At 46.8% G+C, this 26,325-nt stretch overlaps 1 protein-coding gene across 2 annotated transcripts; it reads right to left on the minus strand.

Moving 5' to 3' along the window:
• Positions 1–1,465: 1,465 nt before the first annotated feature.
• MAF (MAF bZIP transcription factor) lies at positions 1,466–19,833 on the minus strand. Of its 2 annotated transcripts, XM_043599731.1 has the most exons (3): positions 17,785–19,826; positions 5,208–5,268; positions 1,466–2,909 (listed from the first exon to the last, which is right to left on the minus strand). In XM_043599731.1, exons 1-2 carry the CDS (start codon positions 18,930–18,932, stop codon positions 5,235–5,237), a joined length of 1,182 nt encoding a protein of 393 aa, XP_043455666.1. In that variant the 5' UTR covers positions 18,933–19,826; the 3' UTR covers positions 1,466–2,909; positions 5,208–5,234. The 2 variants fall into 2 exon arrangements, with proteins under 2 accessions (XP_043455666.1, XP_043455667.1); XM_043599732.1 differs by lacking the exons at positions 1,466–2,909; positions 5,208–5,268 and adding an exon at positions 5,775–13,348 and having other exon boundaries at positions 17,785–19,833.
• Positions 19,834–26,325: the final 6,492 nt, after the last annotated feature.

A 26,325-nucleotide genomic window follows, 5' to 3' on the forward strand; every position in this document is an offset into this window, starting at 1 on the left:
GGGCCTGGAATGCAGAGGGGGTCTCCGGAAGGCGGCTGGGGAGAAGGGCAGCTGGGAGCCGTCAGCCCTGGGCAGCAAAGCAGCCCCGAGGCTGACCAGAAACCCAGTCCCCATCACAAACTCTCTCCCTCCTTTGCGGTGAGGGAAAACCCCGGGCTCAAACCTCCAAACTGCCGGTGAAAGCCCGTGCCAGCACGCGCGCTTTGCACTTGCCTTCTGTGCAGTGGGGAGAAAGAGCTTCCTGGCTTTAAAAGGAGAAAACAGAAGAAAAATAAAAAATAAATAAATAAATAAAATAAAAAGTCTGGGAGGGCCCAGTAACAAACAAACAAAACAGTCTTTGAGCATCAACACAGAGCTACCTGTATGTGCTACTCACTGGAGCAAAGAGTGGGGAAGAAAGCAGTTCTTAGCTTGTGTCGAAAAGGTCAATATGGGTGAAGGGATTTCTGATTTCTCTTGGCTACTGCTGAGAGGAGAGGGATGCTATACATCCTCTCGGGCAGACTCACATGCCCTTCTAAAATGCCACGCATGATTCCGAACACTGCGAAACGTGCCGTATGCCCCGTAAGATATTTTGTAAGGATTCCAATAGCTCCCTGATGAAGAAAGAGAGAGGGCAGGAAAATAACGAAGAGAAATTTCAGAAAGGTAAACAGGAAATCCTACTCTCCGATTCAAAACGTTCAGCCCAGGAAGAGACCCCCATGTCAGCTTCCCCCCCCCCCATTTCGTGTACATGCCAGGTGAAATTCGTCTTCAAGTATGAACAAGCCGGAGGCATGCACCACAGCGGCACAGAATCAAGCCCTTTAATTAACTACTATTGGTAACAAAAGGTCTCCGTTTTGATTCACGTTGTTGTTGGAGGCAGAGGGGCGTCAACCGTGGTTCAGAATCCCCTTAACATAACTGTAAACCCAGGACACACAGCTGCTGCAGAAGGAGTCAGGGAAAAAGAAAAGAAACTTTGTAGAACCTAATTTAAAGGAAGTGTGACCTCAAGGTGAATTTCGTATCAATTCCATTCTCCCCTCCACTGCCTACCCACGGGCAAGTGAACCTACCCTGCTTTTCAATAGACCCAAAATGAACAAAAGACGTTCTTACTGGTTGCGTGTGAATAACTCCTCATTAGGTCCAGGGTCTTACACCTGAGGTCACACTGCTCCTGTGGCTGTGTGGTCTCCAGTGACAAGACCTGTGATTCCCACAGCTGGGTCTGCGTTTTCCACCCACCGCCTGGAACCGCTCCTCCCCTCCCCCTCCTTGGTGTTACTTCCCATCTGAAACTATGTATGCGCCAATGGCTTTGAAATATTTCCTGTGGATGCTGAAAACAGGGGCATGTCCAATTTTCCCACTGGCTGACCTTGTCCCAGCCTTTTCCAAATATTGCAAAAAGACCAAAAAATAAAAAAAAAAATTAAAAAAATTACAAAATCAAAATCAAAACCAGCCCTTCTGCTTAGCTCATTTATTGCTGATAGTTTCATTAGGTGCCAGGAAAAGCAAAAACAATGCAGACACTAAACAACAACTTGACAGTGATTTTTGGATGGAGGAAATGGAAGATTCAGCAGTCCGCAGGTGAAGAGGGTTTCAGCACTGGCATCTGCGAACTGCAGCAGTAAATCTGAGGCTCTGGCAGGTGAATGACTGGATGGGTGCTTTCAGCGGGAACACTCTTTTACAGGAGCATGGCTTTGTTTTAAGTCACGAGGGCCGTACTTGTTGCAAAAACTCTTTCTTCCCTTTCTTCCCCCCTAAATGCATACCGTTTCTTTCTTTAAATTGCCCCCTCAAGAGTATCCTAGAGCTCACGGAAAAAATGACTTGATATGGCTCGTTATCCTCTACCTGCCCCGATTGATTACATCAGCCCAGGAGGGGGCCAGTCCCCACCGACAGAACATTCGGCAGGCTTTGTCTAGAAAGGGGGTGAGACGGTGGTTATGTGGGAGCATGACCTAAATAAACAAACAGCAAACAAACAAGTAAGTCCACGGAATACACGCTTCAAGCGAAAGTATTCCCCCCCCCCTTTTTTTTTTCTCAGTGCCAACAAATCCATTGATGTAATTCGCTTAAGACACACTCATGGAACTTTTGATGGATTGGTCCGCTCCAAGTCTGCGTGTAAGACAGCACTCTGTTCCTTGCTGCCTGGGGGTATGGAGGGCGTACTTTAAAAACGGAGTATTTAGAAGCCCTGAGGGGCCTGGGATGAAGACAGAGTCAAGACCAGCCACTGTTCTCACTTGGGCTTTCTAAACAGAGGCACCAAGAATTCAGAACTTACAGTCTGTGTTTTCACATGTCCTTTGCATGAGAACACCTGATTCACCATTTCTGGTAAAAGATTTTGATGGGCTCTGCAAGGGAAACATGGTTATGACATACTTCATTTTACGTTTGAATGAAACAAGCTGTGCTAAGGCCCCCACGTGGACAATGGGCATCGGGAAACCATGCTTTGCGTTTTATTTCTCTAGATGATTCATGGGCAACACGGGAGGTCAAGTTATACAAAATCAAAAGATTTCTGAACACTTCTCCTGTCTTTGCTTGGTTTCGTTTCACTTTTGGTTTTTATCCCAGTTCATAAAACAGTGAACCCTTCCTTACATTTCTTTGCATTCAGATTGGCATAGGTACAGTCAGGATAAAACATGTCCACTCGGCTAAGGGTAAGACTAGAGGGGAGGAAAAAAAACCAAACAAACTGATGGGTACTTCGAACCCAGGAAATACTATTTATACAAGTTCCATCAGCTTCTCCCATAGGCGACAGGAAAGCTACAAATGGGCCTCTCCCCTATGTATGTATCCCACCTGCCCTGCCCCGAGGCAGCTCTGTAAGGCTTGGTTGCTTCCGGATGGGTCTTAGCCAATGTCAGGAACATCTGAAATGGGCAGAGCATAGACATGAGCAGGCTAAGATCCATCACCACCTTCCAAATCAGTGTTACAGCACACAAGACGAAAGAACATGTCTTGAAGTCCTACTTTCAACATTGGTGCAAACCAGGGGCAGTTGGGTTAGTTAATTCAAGCTGAGGGACAGTCCCTAGGGCAGATTCCAAAGCCACCTTTGGTATTATTAGGGTCAAGCGACATCATCACTTGTTTCCACGGCCAAGGCGCTAACATCACGTTACCCAAGGATGCTCACCATGGAAACTGTGACATCAAACAGCTGTGGTCTCTGTGGACGTTCATGTTAGAAGACCTTCCTTAGAAGGCACGATCTTGACAAACCATGCAATTTGGGTAGATTCGCACACCTTAAGATACAACATGCACCTACAGAAAATGCGAGTCAGGATCGGAGATGCTGCAGCAAAGGAGAATTTCATCTTTTTGTGATACTGCTTAAGATGCATATTTTGTAATAGGCCCAAGAACCATACTATAATCCAGACTGTGTTTCTGAGAAGAAATGAAAGGTAATTAAATGACTTCCCAAATGGTGTGTGATTTAATTTTCCTACTCTAGCTAGAAAATTGCCAGAAATGAGCCACCCGCTGTACACAGTGGAAATTAGCAAGAGAGAAGAAAGCTAGCCGCTCTCCATTTTTGACTTTCACTACTGACATCCCTTAGCCGAAGTGACTCTCTGAATATACACTAAGTAACTCTCGCAGGAGTATCAAGTATTGAACTTTTCATATATCCGCTTATAATATCTAATATCCCGGAGTAACTCAGAGGAATTGTCTTCCTACCCCAAGATTCCCCATCTGACCAAATGCCTTTCTCTTCCTTGCTCTCGCCTGTCAATCAAATTCACAGATGAAATTTGATTTCTCTCCCACCCGTAACCTTATATGAAAAATTACCAGGAGGGTCAGGACCCGTGTGAACCTTGCCTGAAAAGTTCATTAACTCTTTGCTCAAAATGGATGGTTTCCATGTAACAAAACCTGTCGGTGGGCCTAGATCATCACATTTAACAGATGGCTTTCAAATTGCAATTATAAAGACACAGACCAAAGACGGGAATAAAAACCAGAGGAATAAAGTACTGGAACTGTGTGGACACTCAGATTAATCCCCAAGGTACATATACATCAAGGTAAAATCTGTGTGCGAGAACTATTCAGGAAAAGGTTAATTCCGTGCAAGGCTAGGAAAGAAATCAGAGTTACATATTCACAGTCAGGTTATTCAAGCAGTGTGTAAAAGTAAGCAATCTGACACTATTTTTGAATAATGGCGGAAAGTAGGGTTCTGGTTTCCAACACTCTCAGATTCATTGGATCCTTAAAGTGCCTCCTTCACAAAGAGTAGCATTTTGACAGTGTGACTTTTGCCCCCCTCCTCGGTTTCTCTAGAAATCAAAAACTGTATTTCATGCAGATTTTTCAGCAAGCAAGTTTTTAATAAAAAAAAAAAAAAATCAAACTTTGTTCCATTAGCCAATAAGAGGTCACAAGAACACATAAAACAATGACACTAAATAATTGTTGGGGTGCAAGTGTCAGACTCACTTTCTAAATGAAGAGGTTTCATTATTAAATTCACTCTGGGATGCTTACAATTGAGAACCGATTTAAATATCTTAATTTCTTTTCTTTTCTTTTCTTTTCTTTCTTTTTTAGAGGAGAATGAGACTTCTGCCTCCCACCCGTCTCTCACTCTTTCCTTCTGTCTCTAATCGAAGCGGGCAGTGGCTCCAAAGTCACATTTGGATACGGGGGTGGGGGGCGGGACATACTGTGTTTTGACGGGACACCAAACTTTCCAAATGTGAGTATGGAGTGAATCCTAAGAGTCTGTAAATTTGGCATGTTTACGAGGCCCAGGGAAAGCTGGCCAACGACCACGGATGCCGGTTGTACAGCTTCACCCAAAATGCGTGATGTTCTAACATCAGGCCTGGCTCCATGAGTCAGGAGAGATGCATGCTGGTTAAGGCGAAAGATGTGAGGTTTCCTCAAACCCAATCGATCACTCTGTCCACCACACCTACGTAATGAGATAAATGCAGAAATGCATGCATGCTGGTCCCGCATACTTGGATCTCCCCTTCAGCCTCCCGGATCACCGTTTCAGTTACGTGGGAAACCCAGAGACTACAATTACCAAAGCAGGAGCTTTTCACACCTAAGAAATTATCAGCATTCCTTGCTTGCTTGCTTCCTCCCTCACGGAAAAAGTTATTCAAACGAGCACATGCAAATCAGAAATCAAGATGTACCTCTTTGACTTCAGGCAACAGGGTTTTTCACATCACTGATGTAGAGGATTCCCTTGGGTACCTGATTTAGTAAATATATTAAAATAAACAAAGGGTAATTAATAACCATGAAGAAGGTTTCAAGGACAGTACGTCAAAGGCAGCCTAGCTATCTATGAAAAAGGCAGAATTAGACCCAAGGAAGAGGGATTTAGGTTCACTTGCTTTGGCATCCTGGCCTCAGACCTGCCAGAGGAGGGGTTCACACGGAAGAGAATGGCACGCAAGGCAAGGTCCCCCCCTCTGACTACGGCTCTGACCCCAAGGAAGCTGAGATATAGAGATACTTACTCGCCTGACAGTCTGGATCAGCTTTGAAGTCCAGCTTTGAAGCCCATCCCTCTGGGAGCCCAACCGGTTCCCCCTTCCCCTGGATCTTGGCTAGGGCACATTCTCTTCCATCTTCCCCCTCCTCCTTCCTTGCTCTGGTCTATTCTGCTGGTACCGCTGACCTTAACTACAAACGTTCTCTCAACAAATAGAAACGTTCAGATACCACCCTTTTATTTATTAACTTCCTCTCTGTTTAAATTAGTAGCAGGGAATTCTTAAAGCCAGGATATGAAAATGAGGTTGCTTTAAAAAAAAACAAAAAAAAAAAACCTTCTTGCCTCACAGTGAATAACAAAGCACAGTAATTCAAAGTAGTTAGCTTTCTATGGTTCAAAAAACCCTTATTGCTATTAGCCGCACTAATGTAAGTGGCAAAATAATTATCATTTACTGTACAGAGTCCAATATTTTCCAGACAGCAGCTTAATAACAAAGCAGACCTGTCATTTCTCCCTATAGTTAGTCACACCATACAAGTTCAGACTGTCAAAATATATTTAAAATCTAACGTTAAAAATTCAACATGGTTACAGAGAATCTGTGTACAATTGCTGCCATAAACCAGTAAGTCAATCTGATTTTTTTCTTCCAAGATGGATACTCGCTTATTTCCTTTTAATCCCCCACACTTTTATTTGGTTAACTCCAAATGATCACGGGTACGAACAAATTCACTCTACATATACACATGCTGAAATCCGTAGGCTACTGTAACTGCCCATAGAATCTGTCTTTACTTAAATTTTCATTGAGCGTAACTCGCCGGTTTTTTCAAATGCCCCTTCTCTGGATGGTGTAACTATGCATTAAAACATCTGGACAAACACGTTTGTGCTCTTCTCTCTGTCAGAGCTGCCCCGAGCACATCATGGGTCTCCATTCACACATCTTGTTAGAAATGCCTTCAAAATCTTACAGTCCAGACTACTTTTCTTCGTGTGGTAGTATCTATTAATCTTCGCTAAATATATTATTTCTATGCCAACAACAACAAAAAAAAGGAAACAGAAAACACAAAGTTAAAAACCTGGAAATGTTATCACTAACATCAATTGTTCTTCATTTGAAGTTCCGAGGGCTAATCTCTAAAAAAACAAACAAACAAACAAACAAAAACCCTTTCTAGTTAAGGTTCCCCCTCCCCACCGCCCCGTTTAAAAAAAAAAAAAAAACTTTAGGAAAAACAGATTCTTTTAGAAATGCAAGTGAATACTTTAAAAGCTTAAGAGATTGCGGAAAGAATATTTTTGTAATTCCTTTGGGGCAGTGCAAACATATGTTAAGCTTCTTCAAGGAGTATTTACATGAGATCATATACTTGTGAGGCGTTTTTCAATTTTAGAAAAATATTACAAAGCAATAATTGAACATAGGCTTTGCAAAATGCTCCTCTGTCTTCCTGACAGTCTCATTGACAGTCTCTGTTATTTTTGGAGAAAAAGAATCAGGCCTCATTAAATGTAATATTTGGCATCTCGCCTGCGATCTCATAAAGTAGATGTCCTTTTTAGATCATTGGTGTCATTTTCCTCAAGATGACCTCTACTCTTTGGCCATCCGGGCAGCCCATCCTGTTATCAAGGCATTTACTTTCAAAAGGGCGGGGGGGAGAGATTCTGTGCCTACACCTGAATAGAGTCCAAAAGCCAATGCGGCTTCTCTGTTCTCATCAGCTTTACCCAGGCTAGTCATCTGGGGAAGAGTGGTGGGGGCAAGGGGTTCTCGAAAGCGGAGGCTTTCCAGCTGGACCACCATCGTGTCATCCAGGCCAGACGTCTGTCAGCGCAGAGCCTCCAACAGTTGGAGACATTCACCTAATGATTAAATAGTATTTTTAAATAGCATAGGAACATGCAGTGATGTTCCAAGGGAGATTTTAAAAGGTTTGGGTGCCCACACAGCTCAGGGAATTAACATGGACCTGGCACCCTGAAAATACGCCGTGGATGGTCAGCATGTGTCTCTGCACTGCCCCGCATCGCCCCAAGTAGGCGAAGGATTTATGGGTAAATCACCCTAAGACAGACATTTCAGAGTAGGTTTTGCTCATGCCTACAAAATTACGGAGTGGAGGGATTCACTGTCATGTGATCGTGTTTATTTTGTAATGTGGAAACTGCAGATTGATCTTCCAGTCGCTTCTCCCTCTACAGTGCGTTAAAGGGTTCCCTAGATTGGTAGGTAGATAGATGGGTCATAGATTGATAGATAGATAAATGGCAGATCGAAGAATATGTTGCATTTATTGCACGAAAAGGGAAAGATTGAAATACCATCTTTTCACAGATTTAATCTTAGAAGGATTACCAAGGTTCCCCCCCGCTTTCTATCAAAAGGGACTTTAGTGCAATCTGACGGTGTAAAATTGTCTCAGATGCTGAGATCATTGTTTCAGTTTTAACATATTTTTTCTGCACATTACCAAATCCATCCTGGAGCGACGGAAAAAGAAAAGAGACATCTATTTAAGAAAGTGTAATGTTCCTTGCCTCCGTATTTGTGGATCGAAAAAACTGAGGGTCCCCATAAGTAACAGGCCCTACATGGGAGGACTCCTTTCTGAAATTAGTGCTTTTAAAATCTGTGGTGGTAAAACAGGGGGGGGGGCTGAGCGCCCCAGATTGGCCTGGAGCACTGTGTGAAATCCGCGAAAGCAAGCAGGACCCTCTTGCTGGGGCTGCTGTGGAAATCCTAACAAAGTTGGCTTGACTCGCTTTCCTGTGTAAGGAACATCAAACCCTACCACGGGAAACCCCAACCAACCATACAGAGATCTCTGGGGAGCCTGTAAAACTTGCTATCTGGGTTTCCTTCTTTCTCTCTCTTTTCCCTCCTCTCTCTAACCAGAGCAGGAAAAAAGACAGATCTGAAAAAATAGGCCGGGAAATTAATAGAGGAAAAAAAAAAAATCAAATGATCTGGAGCCGATGATCTTCAAGCTCCCGGGTCCGCTGGCGGGTGGGGTGGGGGTCCCAAGGTGAGGGGTGGAGCCTTTTAGGGCCGAATCAGGCTCCCTCCCTCTGCGCCCACCGGGGAGCGCCGAAGAGCTGACAGTTTTGATGTCCCCTGGCGCTCCACTCTGGCCAGGGCAGTCCTCTTGGAAAATAAACCAAATTCCAATACAAATCCGAGGCCCCCGCTGGGGCGTGCGCGCCTGATGGGCGCGGGGCACAGGGGCGCGCTGGGGACCGCCGCGGTTAGCGCCCCCGGGCGCCGGGGAGGTATCCTGGGCTTCTCCGAGGGGAGCCCGGTGGCCGGCATCCAGGAGCGCGCTAGCCTCCCGGGCGGGCGCAGCCTCGGGCCTGGGGAGAGCAGGGACTGCCCGGTGACCTCAGGCAGCCTCCAGGACCCGCCCCCGCGGTTCCTGCCTTCTGTCGTTCAGCACCTGCCTTGCCCAGCCCGGTCCCAGCCCGGACCCCGGAGCGTGGGGCGCATACCTGGCCCCACGACTCCCCAGCAGTCAGGTCCCGGCGGTGGTGGCCAGGGCAATGGGCCCCGAAGAGTGTATACAGAGACGGGGCGAGAACAGAGTGTTTGTGTGCAGGGGGGCGGGGCGGGGGGTGGCGGGAGAGGAAGCCCGGAGGTGGACAACCTCAGCATCCTCCGGGGCCTTCATCTCCTGCACTCCAGGCTTCAAGACCCTTGGCACCAGAGGCCGCAGCCGGTGCTGAACATTCCAGAGCCACCTCCCAGCTCCTCTCCCATCCAAGCTTGCCAGCCCTTCTCTCCAGCCCTGGGTTTGGCCACACCTAAACTGGGGCAGGAGGGACTTTGACCACGACCTTAGCTTGGGCACTGCCTTCTGGCCCAAGGGCAATGACCTCCGACTCTCTGATGGCCCTGGGCAACTAGGCCTGGGAGAAAGAGGTGGTAACGATTACAGAGAGGGCACTGGAATGGGGCAAGGGTCAGGTGATAAGAGGCCAAAGCCCTGGAGCTCAGGACATGGGTCATTCTACTTAGGAATCGTGGCGATCTCGGGGTCTGCCAGTCCCTTGTCAGTCACCCTGCAAGCAGATCACTTCTGCGGTGAGGTGGGGCCCCGGGACCGACCTAGCTTTGATCCCTGGATTGGGGTCTTAAGCGAAGGCTGGCTTCTGAGAGCACTACTCCCCAGCCCTGCACGCCAGACCCCTCCTGTTCTCTGCTCCTCTAGCCTAGTTTGGGATGGCCTATCCACTCCGAGACCCTCAGAGCATTCCTTCTGGAGAATGCCCTCAAAGAAGGCCAGGAACCCACTTACGGGGGACAGGGGCAAATTCTGGCTGCAAAAGGGAATCTGCACCCCCGACCGGACTTTTCAGCCCAGGATCCCCTTCGCAGCCATCCTGGGGGATCCTCACAGAAGAGCGGTTTTCACGCGTCTCTGCCCGGTTCTGTAAGGCTTCATGGCCTCTCCTATTCCCTGACTGAAACCACCGACCACAAGGAAAAACCATGTTTTGGAATCTTAGCTTGGAAATGCTCAAGGTTGGTCATCAGAATACTTAGAATAAACTCAGAATCCAAATCCCCAGCGTGGAGCTCACACCCAGGCCTGGGCTGGGCGGGGGCCGAGGGGTGTGGGGGGTGAGCACAGAACTATTTCCTCTCCTGCCCTCCTCTTCCCGAATGTCCACAAACACCCCTCCCTCATCCTCCCTTCTTGAATTAATGCCCCTTTCTAATCGCCACTAAAGATCCAAGAATCTGTGGAGAAGAGAGGAATGCGATTTTGCAATCCAAAGTCCTAATTATGGGGGGGGGGGGTGAAATTGTTATTTGACAAAAAGAAAGGAGAGGAAAATGAATTTTGTTGAACAGAGGAAGAGGTGCTCAGGGGATGATTATGCTCTGAGTAAGGGACTGTCATTCCACTCATAGCCTCTCTGTGGCAAATGTGTTTTGTGGGCGTCTTCAAACCGTGCAACTCCGATGCAAAATTCATATAAAGATCTGATTTCCGTGTGCTACGGACGTGTTCTTTCTTTCTCGGCCTTACTACAGCGGGCAAACTTCCGGAAAACACACATACACACCAAGTGCTTTCAGATTGAAACAATAAAAACGGCCGTGACCTCCTAAAACCTACCACGGGGACCCTATACGTTTTGCCAGAACCTGTCTGTCTGGTCCAAAATGTCACCGCTGTAAAATGGCACACTGATACCTTTACAAAGGTCCCAACATTGAGACAGTGACAATTTCCCCTGATTCCTCCGTTTGGGTGTGAGCGCTGAGGCTGTTTGGGAAAAGGAAAACGGGCCGTCAGACCTTGTTTGCACCTGGCCCCTGTGAACGCTGGGCCTGTCGTTAGCCAGCAAGCAAGTGACATTCAGACTGGCCACTGGGATTATTCCCGGGAGTCTTGCCTTCCGAGTCCTCCCCACCACTCTGCCTTGCTACCCTCATTTCTCACCGCCCACAGAGGGTGCAGAGAACAGGAGCCCGGGGGTCCTGCTACGCCTTTGCACAGGGCAATTGGATCTGCTTTGTTTTCTGTTTTGTCCCTCTCTAAAGGGTAAAGATGTTCCCGCATTGTTACAGGACTGTACTCCTTTATGCCCCGACAATCATGAGACAGCCTGGGAGACTGAAATTCTCTCACCCTGTCCCCTACCCCCCGCTGGAGAAAAAGTGCTAGACAGAGCTGGGTTTGTTCAGGAGCCTGGGCGGAGCAAGGCTTGAAGAGAATTCCCCTTTTCTGGGGGCTGTTTGATGTCTAGGGTTTGAGGATTTATATCAAAAGTGACAAAAGCAGGGTTATCAGAAGGTGGGGTAGGGCTCCTGCTTGCTTTTAAAACAAATGCAAAAACAAACAAACAAATCCTGACTCAGACGTCCGGACCCTGGACCATCACTCACACGGACGGCCGCTGTAGGCCCTGCTTTGGACCTGGGACATCTTTCCCATTTAGGGCGAGCCCGCAGTGAGGGCAAACTTCAGGTTTCCCTTATTTGCCTCGAAAGAGCAAGGAAGACACCGACCCCGAAGAACTCATGCAGCATCTTGAGGAATAATCAGAAGCGGTGGAAATTATAGCCCATCACTGTGGATAAATCTTCCCTTAAAACAAAAACAAGACTAAGACATTTCTTCATAGAAAGGGGCAACATTATTTTTGAGAAATCAAATGAAAGTAAATCACAGGGGGGAGCCTCTCAAATCAGCCATCTAAAGGGGGAGGAATCTGGCCTCCCGATTCCTTTTATGCGTGTTTACATGAAAAGTAAGGCCAGGAGCCTGGCTGTGTGTTTCCCTGGCAAGGAAGCCGAATGGCTGGAGGTTGTCACTCATGTATTTTAGCCTCCCATCCACCTCGGTTAGGCTTTAACTACCGACAGGCGAAAAAATAGAGACACCTGTGTGGCAAGCAGACTTTTAAAAATATTGATTGGCCTAGAATACCAGAGGAGAATGTTTTCTAAAGCCAAGAGTGTGTGAATACGGAAGTAAGTTGGCCTAAACAAAGCTAGGGCAACATCAACAAAAGCCTCCCAACGTACTATAGGCTGGGAAGCTTTGTGTCAGAAGCAACTTCAGTTATTCAGACAGGGAGGCGCTGAGAACACAGCCCTACAGGTCTGCTGCAGACCATGTCTGTGAAGGTGGCTGTGGCTTGCGCTGTTCATCGTGTTCAGCAGGAAAGCGGTGGTTTGGCATAGGGGAGGTCCTGTACGAGAACAGAAGTATCCAGAGTTGATATTACTAAATAAAAACTACTGGGCGAAAGGTAGGATGGAGAAAAAATCAGGGCATTAGACTCTTGCGTTACATAATAAATAATTTCCCATTGGGAAAGGGGCCCAGATGGGTATGGCATGGAGGCGGAAAATCATGGCATCCAGACATCGTGTCCTCACCAAGATCAGGACGTGGCATCTCTGTCTGTTTCGACGTCAGTCTGTGACCGTGTCAGACACACTGGGAAAGGTTCTTATGCTTTTGATTTATTATTTATTTATTTATTTATTTTTTTTTAAAAATATAAAGCAGGGAAATACAAGGGAGGTGATTTTATGAATGGCCTGGGAGCGGCAAAGTGGAGGAAAAAAAGGCACCTGGAGGGTGTGGTTTAACTAACTTTGTGTTTTGCCGGGCGGTGTTTTCACTTACAGCGATGGCTGATAAATGAACGCGTTCAATACGATACTATCCAGGGCCTACCAGACAGCCAGGCCGCTTCGGCTGGGCTAAAACTCCTACCCATGGCATCCGCTTGGGGAGGGGGAGGCGAGCAATTTTTGTTTCTTCTTCTTAGTAACATTATCTGCCAGAGAAACAATGAAGTGTGGAAAAGTACTATTTAGAGTGTGCGTGTCTACATAGGCTTCCAAAACGCTAGCTGTTACCTTCTGGGAAACTTCTTACAAACGGACATGGAGATCTCCTCTAAATTTCAGTGGATTTTTAAAAGCTGATCTTGCAGGCTGAAAACAATGGCACCTATCTTAGTTTGTCGCGTCGTGGAGCCAGAAGCATCCATGCGCGTTTTCCTCTAGGTTGGCAGAGAAGACCTTCAGGCCAGGGGGATAGTTACCAGCACAGAGGTTAGACATTTGCTGGCTTTCTTCTCTAACACAATCATTTTTCTTTAAAAAGGAAACTAAACAGAAGTCAGGGGCAGGGTGTTGTCCAAGGCCGCAAATAATAATAATAAGAATACATTTTTAATGTACGGATCGCGCATAGATTTCATTTTGTGAGTACACTGGCAGGTACGCATTGCTGGGCCTTCCAAAACGTGGGGTATCCCACTGATGGCTCCAACTCACGAGTGGGCTCAGTTCTGTAAGTGGAATGAAAGGAATTTTAACACTATTTAGACAAGGACTCAGAGGCAGTGGAAAGGGAAAGCTAGATTTCCTTACACGATTCCTCTCTTTTTTTCTAATTTGGAGACGTATTTCTGCTAAGGGCACTTCGGTAGAACTTGGGGTTTCTTTGTTAAACACACACACACACACACACACACACACGCGCGTGCGCGCGTGCATTTGCATTTGCCTCTCTTGGCACACTGCAAAGTTTTTAGTAAGGGTGATCTCTAAAACTGCCCTTCACTAAGGAGTTAACCTTCTCTTAAAACCAGCCACCCAAACCCCATTCTGCCGGGGCCTCTCTGCTTTGTAACGTTGGGGGCCAAACCCCGCTTATGATACTGAGCTGCCCTGTGGAGTCCTAACAAAATGCTTAAGGGTGGCACGACTGTTTTTCCTCCCAAGTCCCGTCCCGCAGGAGGTGACTGCAGGGAAGCCCATCCTGCATGGCACTCTTATTTTGAGAAGGTGTTTGCCTAAAAGCTTTCCACTGAGGCCGAGCGTCTTGCATAAATGGTATCTCCATTTCTGCCTCTTCAGGGGGAAACTGCGTATCTCCTCGTTGGGAATCAGAGAGAAAAAAAAAAAAAAAACCCCGAAAAAACAAACAAACAAAAATCTGCAAAGCAGAGAACAGCTAGCTAAGTTCAGCACACCGAAGAAGTGCATGTACCATGAAGACTTTTGTTAAGCCACATTAAGTGTGGATTCAGGAGTTCAATCCAAACTGGCACCCAAAGGGAAGGTCTAAATGCAGTGGGTATAGTGTCTTTGCGTTCTGTGAAAAAGAGGAAGGAAGACAAGATGATCGACTGGTCAGAGCTCACCCCCGCCAAGCGCAACCTGTTTTCTGCAAAATAAGGCCTCCGTTCAGAGTTGCAGTATTATCTTAAAAAAACAAAACAAAACAAAACAAAAAAAACCCCCAAAAGCCCGAAAACAAAATAAAACAGAAGTCATCATGTTTGGCTATATTTTGCGAACAGGGTTGGCTTTGTCTAACATTCTTTTAGCATTCTCTGGGAGGTTGATTAGGAGGGCAAACTGCACGGATTTGTAACATTAGTTGCATGAATTTGTGTCATTTTAAAATAGGTCAGTGCTGTTAGGGAAGGTGGCTGGACTGACTTTCTCAGTCATCTTTTTAAGTTAGCCTCCTGACACAGCCTCTTTGGGGGCAAATACCCATCAATTAAAGCACAGCCTTTATTCGACCAAGGCATTACTTTTCGCTGGCTTGTATTTCTGGAGTTAAGGTGATTGGAAATCACTGCCAACTCGCCTAAGTGGAGAAGCCCTCTGCTAAATATTCACAGTGAAGTATGATTTAATAACACAGTTCAAATCCAGAGATGTACTTGGGGTTATGTAAGTAAGGAGGAGGGGGGTTCTTGTTCCTATTTAAGACAAATGACCTTCCAAATTACAAAAAAAAAAAACAAAAAAAAACCCCAAAACCCAAAAACCAACAAACAACTTGATTTGTCCAAAGTGTTGATGTTAAGTCGTGGCAGGCCTTGCTACCAAGAAAATCATAGTGTGTAAAGGGAAGTAGGAAAAATACTCAATTTAAGCGAAAAGGCAAGAATTGTTTACCTTTACCATTAAATGCATATGTGTCCAAGCCCTGTCTGCCAGGCCCCGTCTGCCCGGCCCATTTCTTTCTAGATGGGCTTGCTGTTGGACCGGAAGCTCAGGGCAATGCTGAGAAGGCCCTACTCTCTCTGGTTGGGATTTTCGTTTGTTTGTTTTCACCAGAGGGCAATGATGTCTCAACTCACTTGAAAACTGAAAACTTGTGGGGAAGGGCATTTTGAGAGGTCAGAATTTACATTTATATTAAATATTGCTAATTATTCAAAGGGACTGTCCCCCCCCCCCCTCCCCCCAGCCTCACAGAACAGCCTATGTTTCACCCTGAATGATTGCCTCCCTACTCCTCCATTAATCCTTCCTCTGGAGAAAAGGATGCATTTTACACTTCTAATGCGGGTTTGGGCCCAGTTAAACTGCACGCTAAGAAGCTGAGCACAGAATCAAAAAAAAAAAATGCAGTTTATTATTGTAGATTATTCTTTCTCTCGATATAACCAGAATTGAAAATGAAAGAAAAGCACATAGGAACATCACGCGTGGTTAGTTAGTAACTCAAGATATAAAACAATTTTGCACAGCAAAATATGTAAAAGAAAAGTAACTGACAAGATTTTTTTATATTTATTGTGGTAAGATTTACTTTTCATTTTTTTTTTTTTTTAAAGACAGGATGTCAGTCCCTGAAAAGAACATTTACTGATTATTGCCTTTAAAACTGTGGATTTTTTTTTTTTTAAGTTACAGAAAATCCAGTTCTGCACCACAATACAACTGTAAAAAAATCTGCATCGTCTTAAAACTGTGCAGTAATGCCATTTTTATAACTGCATAAATTGTATTAGCGTTCTAAACAGTTTTGCAAATTCTTTTTGTATTATATGCTTGCAGGTTATATCTTAGTGCAATTCAGTCCCAAATACTTTAAATTTGAAAAAAAAAACATACATTTTGAATGTAAAATACCCCTACAGATATAAACAGGGGTGTTTCCCCTTTAATACTTTGGTTTTCAATACAGTCAGTGGTATAGCAAAGACTACAGATATCCAACTTATATTTTAAGTTGCGAGCACATGCTTGAATAAGCTACTTTTTTTAAACAGTCCCCTTGCAAACTCTACCCCCCTTAACATCACAACAGTAAACAATTTAGTGCATCAATCTTTAAAAAAATCTACAGCTAAACAGACCTAACTCTTTCAAATTTATCTATAACATTCCTTTATCTGTAGCATACATTTTAACTGGGCTAACAGATTATAAAAACTAGAATTAAATTATATACTAGAAACCCATAGCATTCCACATTTGACAATGACCAAAAGCCAAAAAGAAAAAAAAAAAATAATAATAAAAATAAAACAAACCAAAAATCACGGGGCAGAATTCTTTTTTTTTTCTTTTTTAAAAATAAATTTTAGACTGCTTTCTGCAACAGCACAATTTTAGTCCCCCAAAGTGGGGTGTCATTCTTATTAAAAAGAAAACATGAAGAGTTCTTTACTGTTAGATTTTTAACCCATTCTGGCATCTTTGACAAGGAATGCCTTCAGTGCATTTCCAATGGGAGGCTGAAGTTCTGAGTAACTCAAAGCAGTTTGGGGGATGCAAACTTTCATGGGAAGAAGGCTCTAGGGTGGCACTTTGTTCCGAACTCAAAAAAGTCATGAGGCAATAAAACAAAAGTATGAATACCATGCCATAAGTCTTCGAACGTCCATTTCCAAGCCAAAAGGAAAAAAAAAAAAAGAAAAAAAAATAATTATACCATACATGTCCAGCATGCAGGCTTTTTTTTATTAATATAATGTCTCTTTTCCATAAAGTCTTTGAAACAGTTATAGTTCATTGTTGCTAAGACAAAGTAGCAAGCGTAATAATGCATGAGATGAGAATGAGTTTTTTAATGGCAGACTAAACTCTCAGATTTGGCATGATAAGGCCAAAACTCACAAGTCACACCCAGAAGGTTGATGCGGGCTTGATTGTGGCAGGTTCATGAGGATTTTTTTTTTTTTCTCTCTCTCTAGTTTAGCATAACAATGCTAAAAAAAAACCCGATGGAACTCAGCGCGCTGCAAGTCTATAACATTTCACATTTTTTTTTTTCCTTTGCAAGCTCAATCTCACATATGAAGAACTCAGGAGGAGGAAAAAAAAAACTTAGCTTTTTTTTTTTTTCTTTTTCTTTTTTTCTTTTATCTCTGAGGAGATGGGTGGAAGGAACGTGAGGGTGGAGGTCGGGGGAAAAAGGGCAACAACACAGCAAGCTCCAAAAAAGTAAAATTAAAAACAACAAAAAAAAAATCCAAACAAAATAAAACACACACACACACAGAAAATGAACACCAGCTCATGAACTGAAAAAGAAGAAGAAGAAGAAAAAAAAAAACCCCACAAAAACAAAACCTGTGAATGATGCCGGCTTCAAAGGTGAGCATGACGAACTCTGCTGAGATCTTTGAACATGGTGGGGGGTGGGGGGGTGGGGGTGCGGTTTGTAAATAAAAACAAGCTAGCAAGTTATGGAGAATTTCAGATTGGCAATCCATGAGCCAGACATCCACTCCCTCCCCATTAAAAAACAGCCACCACCACCGCCAACTGGGAGCAGGCTGTGTGTGTGTGTGCGTGTGTGCGTGTGTGCGCGTGTGTGTGTGTGTGTGTGCAGGGGCACGGGGCCTATCTCGGCAGGGGAGGGGGCGAGGTGGCGGCGAGCACGGCTCTGGAAGTAGCAAGCCCACACCCGAGTCGGACCCCCACGGAGCACTTATCAAGGTGGCTAGCTGGGATCGCGTGTCAGACTCACATGAAAAACTCGGGAGAGGACGGGTTGTCGCTGCTCGAGCCGTTTTCTCGGAAGCCGCTGCTCACCAACTTCTCGTATTTCTCCTTGTACGCGTCCCTCTCGCGCACCAGCCTGGAGATCTCCTGCTTGAGGTGGTCGACCTGCTGCAGCAGCTGATTCTTCTCGGACTCCAGGACGTGTCTCTGCTGCACCCTCTTGAAGCGGCAGGACTGGGCATAGCCGCGGTTTTTCAGGGTCCGCCTCTTCTGCTTCAGCCGGATCACCTCCTCCTTGCTGACCCCGCGCAGCTGCCGGTTCAGCTCGCGCACCGACATGGTCACCAGCTGCTCGTCGGAGAAGCGGTCGTCGAAGTGCAGGCCGCCCGCGGCGTGGTGCGGGTGCAGGGCGCCCCCCGCCCCCGCCGCGCCCCCGCCGCCGCCGCCGCCGCCGCCGCCGCCGCCTCCGCCGCCGCCTCCGCCGCCGCCCCCGGCGCTGGCCGGGCCACCGCCGCCCGCGCCGCCCGCGCCACCGGCCGAGGCGGACGCGCTGCCCGCGGCGCCGGGCGCGCCGGCCGTCGGGTGGTGGTGGTGGCCGTGGCCGGCGGCGTGGTGGTGGTGGTGGTGGTGGTAATGCGGGCCCGCGCCGCTCTGCGCGGCGGCCGCGGCGATCACGGCGGACACCACGGCGGCGGCGGGGCCCATCTCCTCGCCGCTGCCGCCCAGGGAGGCGCCGGCGCCGGCCCCGGCCGCCGAGGCCAGCTGCTGCGCCCCGCGCGCGTAGCCATCGAAGCCGCCCTGGAGCTGGTGGCTGTTGCTGATGAGCGCCTCGACCGCGTCCTCGGGGCTGAAGCCCAGCGCCTCGGGGTTCAGCTGCTGCGGGTAGCCGGTCATCCAGTAGTAGTCTTCCAGGTGCGCCTTCTGCTCGCTGCCCGAGCCCGGGCTGGGCGCCGAGAAGCTGGGGGAAGGGGGCACCGAGCTGCACGGCGTGCTCATGGGGGTGGAGGACAGCGAGCCCCCGGCGATGAGACGGCCGCACTGGCTGATGATGCGGTCGGTCTCCACCGGTTCCTTTTTCACTTCAAACTTCATCAGATCGAAGTCATTAACATATTCCATGGCCAGGGGACTGGTGGGCAGGTCGGAGTTGCTCATTGCCAGTTCTGATGCCATTCTCCTGCCGCCGCCGCCGCCGCCGCCGCCGCTCCGCCAGATGGGCTGCAGGAGAGGGGCCAGCGGGCTGTGCTGGGTGGCCAGCGGGTGAGCCAGCTTGCCGGGCTGGGGCGCTTCTAGCTCGCGCGGCGGTGGCTGGCCCGAAAGCTCCGAGCGCGCACACACCCCCCGCCCTGCCCGCGCCCCCCGCGCCCGCCCTCCCTCCCCCCTGCTCACGCCAATGTGCTCGCTCGCTCGCCCCGGCCCCTCCTCGCCTGCTCGCCTCCGTGCGTGCCGAGCCGGCGGCTTCAGGCTCGGGAAGGTCCTCCGCGGGCTGCGGTGGCGGCGGCGGCGGCGGCGGCGGCGAAGCCGGAGGAGCCCGGCCGGGTGCGCGGCGTCCCCCGCTCGCCGCTCCGCTGCGCGCTTTGCATAAGGAGGGCTCGCCTCGCCGGCCCGGGCTGCAGGCGGGGCGCGCTCGGCGGCCGCTCGGGGCTGGAGGCGCGGCGGGCGGCTGTCCGGCGGCGCGGGCCTTGGCACGGGGGAGTTAACACTTCATGCTTCTCGCCTTCTCTTCTGCCTGCTCTTTTTATTTTATTTTTTTTTCCTTTCCTCTCTCTCCCTCGCGCGCTCTCTCCGTGCAAAGTGCAAGACAGAGGTGCAGCCCGGCTGGAGGAAAGGGAGGGGGGGAGTTTAGTTCTTTCTTGCCTTTTTTTTTTTTTTTAAAGCAAAATAGCGAAGTCCTGGGGAAAGGCGAGGCAGAGAGCAAAAGGGGGGAGGCCGAGCCGACGAGCAGCCCGAGCCACAGCTCGAAGATGAAAAAAGATTTTAAAGCCTCTGATCCAGCAAGAAGAGTTTAAAGCAATTGCTGAGTTTTATAGCACTTGTGACGTCAGGTCCAAATGGGAAATTGACTGGTACTCCAGGCCAATGGGAGGCGGCGAGAGCGGCCGCGATTAGCATAATAGATAGAAACAAGGAAACTTTTCGGAGCTGTCAATCAGGGCCCAATCAGCTGACTGTCAGCTGGGACAGGCTGGCTTAACCCTTCGCGCGCCGCAGCCTCCCAGGGAGGGAGCGAAGCCTGGCGCAAAGTTTGGCGCAAGAGGGGAAGGAGTAGTCCCGAGGGGCTTCGGGAACCCGGGAGGACCCTCTGCTTTACTTCGGAGCGCGAGAGAGGCCTGCCTTCCGGAGCGCCGGCTTGCCCTCCCCTCGCTCTGCCGGGGGATTGGCCTGTCTCCCCTCCCCGGGAGCCCCCATCCTCGGGACTGCGAATTCGCTCGGCATCTTTTTTCCTCTTTGCTCCACCTTTGGCACCCAGGTGTCTGCTCCGGGGACCTTCCTTCCCCGAGCCTTGGCTGTGCCCGGAGCTCAAACTTGGCCCTTCGAACCAAAGAGCGCAAACTCTTTGTCCCTCTGCCCGGGGCCCGCGCGCTCGGGGGCGCAAGGGTGCTGGGGGCTCAGGGTCCCGACTGCGCGCAGGACGCCACTTCTCCGCGTGCAGCCCGAGCGGTTCCGAGTCCGCGCGGGGAGAAAGCCCGTTTTGTCGTCCTCTTTGAAGGAAGGGAGATAAGTTGTTCGGGGGCCATTACGCGCGGGGACTGGCTGCCCGCTGGCGTCGCGTGCCCTAGGAGGGGGGGAGCGAACGCCTACGCGAGTTAACTCCGCAGAAGCTCAGAGCCTGGTCAGCCGGGCTCTGCCCTTGGGCTTCCAACTCTGGCCGGAGTTCGGCCTTAGAGATTCATATTTGTCTCTCTGTCTGTCTCTCTCTCTCTCTCTCTCTCTCTCTGTCTCACCCCACCTCCCCCATAGACACACGCACACTCACGCACACGCTCACCCACCCCCATATGAAATCTGACTCCTGTTTATCAGGGTCCCGCGCGCCCTTTGCACTTTCAAGTTTCACTGAATTATTTCAAGACTTGGCGCTGGAGAGGAGCAAGGGGTGTTTGTACGTGGGGGTAAACAACACCCCAGCCTTCCCCAACTCCCTTCGAAGGGTTAAATTTTAAACCGCGGTTTCTCGACCAGCCCGGAAACCCACAGTGGGGGTGGGGTGGGGTGGGGTGGGGGGCTGCCTCTCCCCCTCCCGGTTGCAGATGCTAATAACTATTCAGTTTTCTAGATGGATTCATTTAAAGCTTATGCAAAAAAAAAAAAAAAAAAAAAAAAAAAAAAAAAAAAAAAAAAAAAAAAGAAAGAAAGAAAGAAAGAAAGAAAAAGTAAAGAAAAAGAAGAGAAAAGAAAGAACCAACAACTGTTTCTAAGATTTTAAAGCGATAGGCAAGTCGGAGAAACCGAGATTTATTTGGGGGAAAGCAAGCGTGCGCCAAGCCGACCCAGCTTTTGGAAGACCAGCCCGCCTACTTGGATGTTGAGACTGTTGATTTCTCCAATTAATGAAATGCATTCGGTGTTAATCATATTTATTTTACTTTATGGGAGGGGGAGACGCTAGGAGGGCGCACTTAAAAAAAAAAAAATTCTGAAAAGCCTGCAAAAGAATCCAAGAGTGAAAACTATTGTTGGATTTTTACCTCAACAGCGCCACCTTTCGGCAAAGGTCAGTTGAAATTGATCCCTGTCCAGTTTTGTTGATGAAGTGCAAAGAAGCTGGTTTTCCAAGGTGGGAGGGGGACTGAGGCACAGAGAGTCAGTTTGACTGTAGAGCGAGAACCCGACCTTGTAGGAAAGGGGCTAAGGAGAGTGTTGGCAGGTGCGGGAGTCATTTTTTCCCCCCAGTGTCCCCCTCGACTGTCCACAAAGAGGCCAGAAGACACAGAAGCCTTCCGAGTGTGCCTTTGCAGAGACTTTTGCAAATGACTCCCATGTAACAGGGCCCCAAACCCTTTAAAAGTGCCCAGGATGGATTTTCAACGGGCTTTATGGCAATATCAATAGAATTAAAGTTACTTGTAATTCGGTGATAAATGAGATGTCTCTAGTAAGTATGATTAAGTACAGTGCTATAAACTTGTTTATCTGGAAAGTAATTCTCAGAAAACCTGACTTCTGACACTTAGTCATATATTAAGCTAGCTTCTTGAACGTTGCACTTCAGAACTGCTCTCACCCACCCCACGGCATCCTTGACTATTTATAAGGAGACCTTAGGTGGCACTCATTGGCTTCTTACACCAGATTAGACTTGTGTTAATTTCTTTGAAGCTGGCAGCCTTCAGCTCCAGCACACCCAGAATCCCTAATGAGAGACTCCCCAAAGGGTTTGTAGGCACATCGTAACCCTAAGAGGCCAGTGCCATTGGTGTTTTCCAGAAAAGCGCTTTTTTCCTTTTCATTATTGCTGCAGAGAAGCTGTTTATAAGGATAGTTTTGGTTTTATGGGAGCACTTTGTAGGGATGGAATGAAGTATGTCTATTACCAGTTGGGAAGAAAGAGTGAAACTATGTCAATATTTATGCAACCTAACAGAATTCCTTTGCTTTCCTCCTCTCAAACGGTAGTTTACCTAGTAATGAAGTGCAGAGATTATAGCTTATGCATTCAGAGGAAAATCCACTGCTTAAATTACATAAACATATTCTATCTTTTAGCATGGTCCATAGTGATAGTTTTCTATGCCTTTTTTTCTCACTAGCCACAAAAATCTGAAGTTTATATATTTCATGGAAAATGAATATAAGTGTATTTATTGACGCATTTTTTTGTTTGTGATTAATTTTTTTTTATCCTTTTGCATCACATTTTCGTTAAAAGCTGCAAGATAGGATCCCTGCCTCTCATGAAAGTGTTTTTGGCCAGGAACACTGAAACTGCTACGTTTATAAATAAACAACCTTTATAAACAAAGTTTGCTAATGACGAAGACCATGGGATACAGATTCATGGCCGTGCACCTAATTGTTGCAATTATATATCATTTCTAGAAATTAAATGTCCATGTTTGGGCAGCTAAATGTATTATTATCTGCACATTTTTTATGGTTTATTTTCGTACGCTCCTGTCAAGCTATGGTATTTTTCTTTCTCTTATTGCAGTCTTTTACAGTCTCCCATTTTCTCTTGAAAAAAAAAAAGGATTAGAATTATTTTTCAGATGGGAAGCAGTAGTGCTTTTAGAACTGAATTCTCATTTTTGTCCTTTTTGCTTTATTAGTTAGTGATTCACAGGGGTGTCTAAACATTTACAGTTCTCTGTTAGCGGCGTTTCTTTTGTAACAATTGAGCTCTCTCATTTTAATTAGTACTATTCAGATTTTTGATTCTCTATAATTACAGCAAGGCCACATTTCTTTAGACTTCTTTGGGAACATTGTTTCACTTCTTCCAAGCTAGTCTAATCCAAATACAATATGAACTGTGTTTTCTTACTGCTTAATACCCCCTTGCTATATATACTCTAGTAATCTCTGTAGAACAATATAGAGTAATTTAGAAACCATGCGTTTGTCATTATTGACCAATTCAAACCAGTAGTATTAAAGTTTCTGAAAGCAGTGAATATTTATAGAAGAATGTGGAGGGGGAGGGTATGGGTCGAATCCTGTAGAGGATGATTGCAACACTGGAACATCAAAGACTCAGTTGTAGTTTTATGTCACTACATACATAGGAACTTCATGAAAAAAGAAAGGAAAAAAAAAAAACTTGTTCATGTCCAAATGACAATGATTAAACGCTAAAAGCAACATATTTCTCTTGACTGTGAGTTATAGCAACTCAGGTATATCATGTCAAAATCAGACATCTGTAATCTAAAAGGAACAAGATGTATCAAGGGCAGCGTCTGAACTCTTTGTTTATCCAGAAACTGATTTTACGGTGCAGAACTAACCAGTGTCCACTCACTTCACCAGGAAAGCAACTAACTTGATTTGAGGAAAGAGTTGCCCAGAGTAACTGAATGGTGTAAGACATATAGTGTTCTTAGGTCTCGTGTTAGATAAATCCTTTTAACAGGCTTTAGTTAGCTGGGTAAGTAAATCACAAATCACTGTGAGCAGATCCATGGAAGAAAATTAATAGAATCAGACGAGATAATCTGATAAGGGTAAAATTGCTGAGGAAACAGTCTTGCCTCATATTGGAGAATGTGAAACACCAGTCTGATTACTAGGAGTCGTTATGAATAGGTGAATTATGTGCTAAATAATCATCAGAGTAATTCAGCATTTATTAATTCTTTTCTCTTTAAGCAATTCACAGTTGTAAGTTAAAGCCGCTCTCTCTTTGAAGACACATCTTTTATAATTTTTATTAGAGGTAATTTATTATTTGCATTACCTGTATTTACTTCATAATTGAACATTTTGCATTCAAATTTATGTAATGCATTATGCTTGAGAATATATTTCTGCCTGATTAGCATAAATAGTCACTTACCTCGTGAATTACTAACAAAGTTTATCTTAAAATATAGGTTTTTTTTATTAAGTGGAACACAAACATATGTACAATAAATTCTGATTTTCCGGTGCAGTTAGAGAACAACTCATTTGGTTTCGGGGAAGCCAGGCTGCAAAGGAGGAGAGCAGTCATGAGGAGGAAGCAAAATATAGACAAGGGAGATGCGCGGGTCTCTTTCTAGGGGGTGTCATTCAGCAGGGGGTGGGGGGTGCGTCTGCGGGGGAGGACAGGGGGAGGCACCGGAGAGGCTAGGCTCTTGCTACACTGGACTGCTTGCTAGAGGGTCTAGACAAGCGAGGCCGTGGGTCCTGAAAGAGCCTGTAACGAGGTGTCATCCCCACCTTGGGAAGAACCACGGAAGGGAAGTGACGTGGCATTGGCCGTTGGCGGTTTTTGTTTATTTTGTCTGTTCGGTCTCCCCAGAACACAACACACATCCTTTATGAAAACGTTTGTTCTTTTTGCACAAGAGATGTGAAAAACCCAGCCATGTCTTCAAGTGAGCATTCCTGGGACGAGCTCCCCAAATATACTCCCTTTCTTCGCCCGGAAAAAAAAGATGCCCAGGATGGCCTGGCAGACGGGAGGCTTTGGACAGACTTTCGCGCACCCGTGAACCCCTGAACGAAAAGGCTTCTTTTGGTTTTTAGGCAGCAGAGAGAGAGATACAGCATGACGAGGTCTCTTTCTCCACCCCTGCCATTCCAAATCAACAGATTTCCATGACTTCCTTTTGTGGTTTTTTTTTTTTTTTTTTTTTTTTTTTTTTTTTTCAGGGCATAGCCATCTCCTTAGATTTCTCACCTCCCACCCCCGCCTCCCAGTTAGGACCTTCTTAGATTTACCCCTCCCTTGCGATCTTACAGCTTAGATTGATGAGGGAATACGTCTCAAAAGCATTCAACCCTTCAAAGATGTTTCTTGTGCTGAAATCAGAACTGATAAAAAAAAAAAAAGGAATGAAAAAAAAAGGGGGGGCCTCATATTGGGACAGTGTTTACTCAGGCTGTGCCTTTTATCCGCTGTAACTCAGAGGACAGGCTGTTGGGGGTGGCAGCTCTGTGAAGTTTGGGTCCCTCTTCCTCCTACCCCTGGGGATGGAGGGATTCGAAGGTCCCTTTCCAGACACGTTTAGCACTCACTGCACCTAGGAAACCGAAAGTTCTGGAAAACAGAGCCCAAACTTAAATACTTGTGTGATTGCCAGGGACGTGGTGATGTAGATGATTTCTGAATTCGTGTGTTTCTGAATTTGTTTGGCTGCCCGAGCAAAGGGATCCCCTGTGGCCCTGTTTTTACCTTTGACTTCTTGTTGCATAATGGGTTATGCTGAGCTTTCTCTCCTGCTGTTCTGTTCGCAGGAAATGCCAAATATGCCCCGTGACACCTCACGGCATCATCCCTCCATCATGGTAGTGTTCCTGATCAGACAAAGAGGTGGGGGCAGCCAAATACAAATCAAATCCCAATTTATAGATCTTACTTTCGTATTTCTTTCTGGTCGTTTCGCAACAGTGACCCATGCTTTTAGCAACATGGCTTTTAGCAAGCCAAATAGCAACATTTAAACAAGGCAGAAATAGGAGGATATCAAACAAAAGAAACCACTAATTCCTTATCCAGCCCAAGCCCCTGATCCTGGCCTCGGGCGCTACGGCCTCGAACGATGGGGGTCCATGAGCGTATTTCCATGGCATGGAATCAGCTCCAACATAGTTCCTCAGCTCGTGCTGTTAGCAACACGTGCACCTCGACAATCTCGAAAAGCAGCTGGAGTGCTCTTCTCTGCTTTGGCAGAATTCACCTAATAGCATCTCAGACCTGGGGAGGTTTACGCATCTGACCTCAACACCCTCCGTCCGACCAATGCATGATCAGAATTGGCCTCACAACACTCGGCCGTGAGTCAGCAGGCAAGACTGATTTACACACAGCAGACACCATGCCTCAGGCCCATGAGACTATTAGGGGCCCGGGAAAACACCTTCCTGTCTTTTAAAGTCAGACGAAAAGAAATGAATGTAATCGAGTATGCATTATATCTGT

The sequence above is a fragment of the Prionailurus bengalensis genome, chromosome E2 (assembly GCF_016509475.1).
Source record: "Prionailurus bengalensis isolate Pbe53 chromosome E2, Fcat_Pben_1.1_paternal_pri, whole genome shotgun sequence".
Classification (NCBI taxonomy): Eukaryota; Metazoa; Chordata; class Mammalia; order Carnivora; family Felidae; genus Prionailurus; species Prionailurus bengalensis.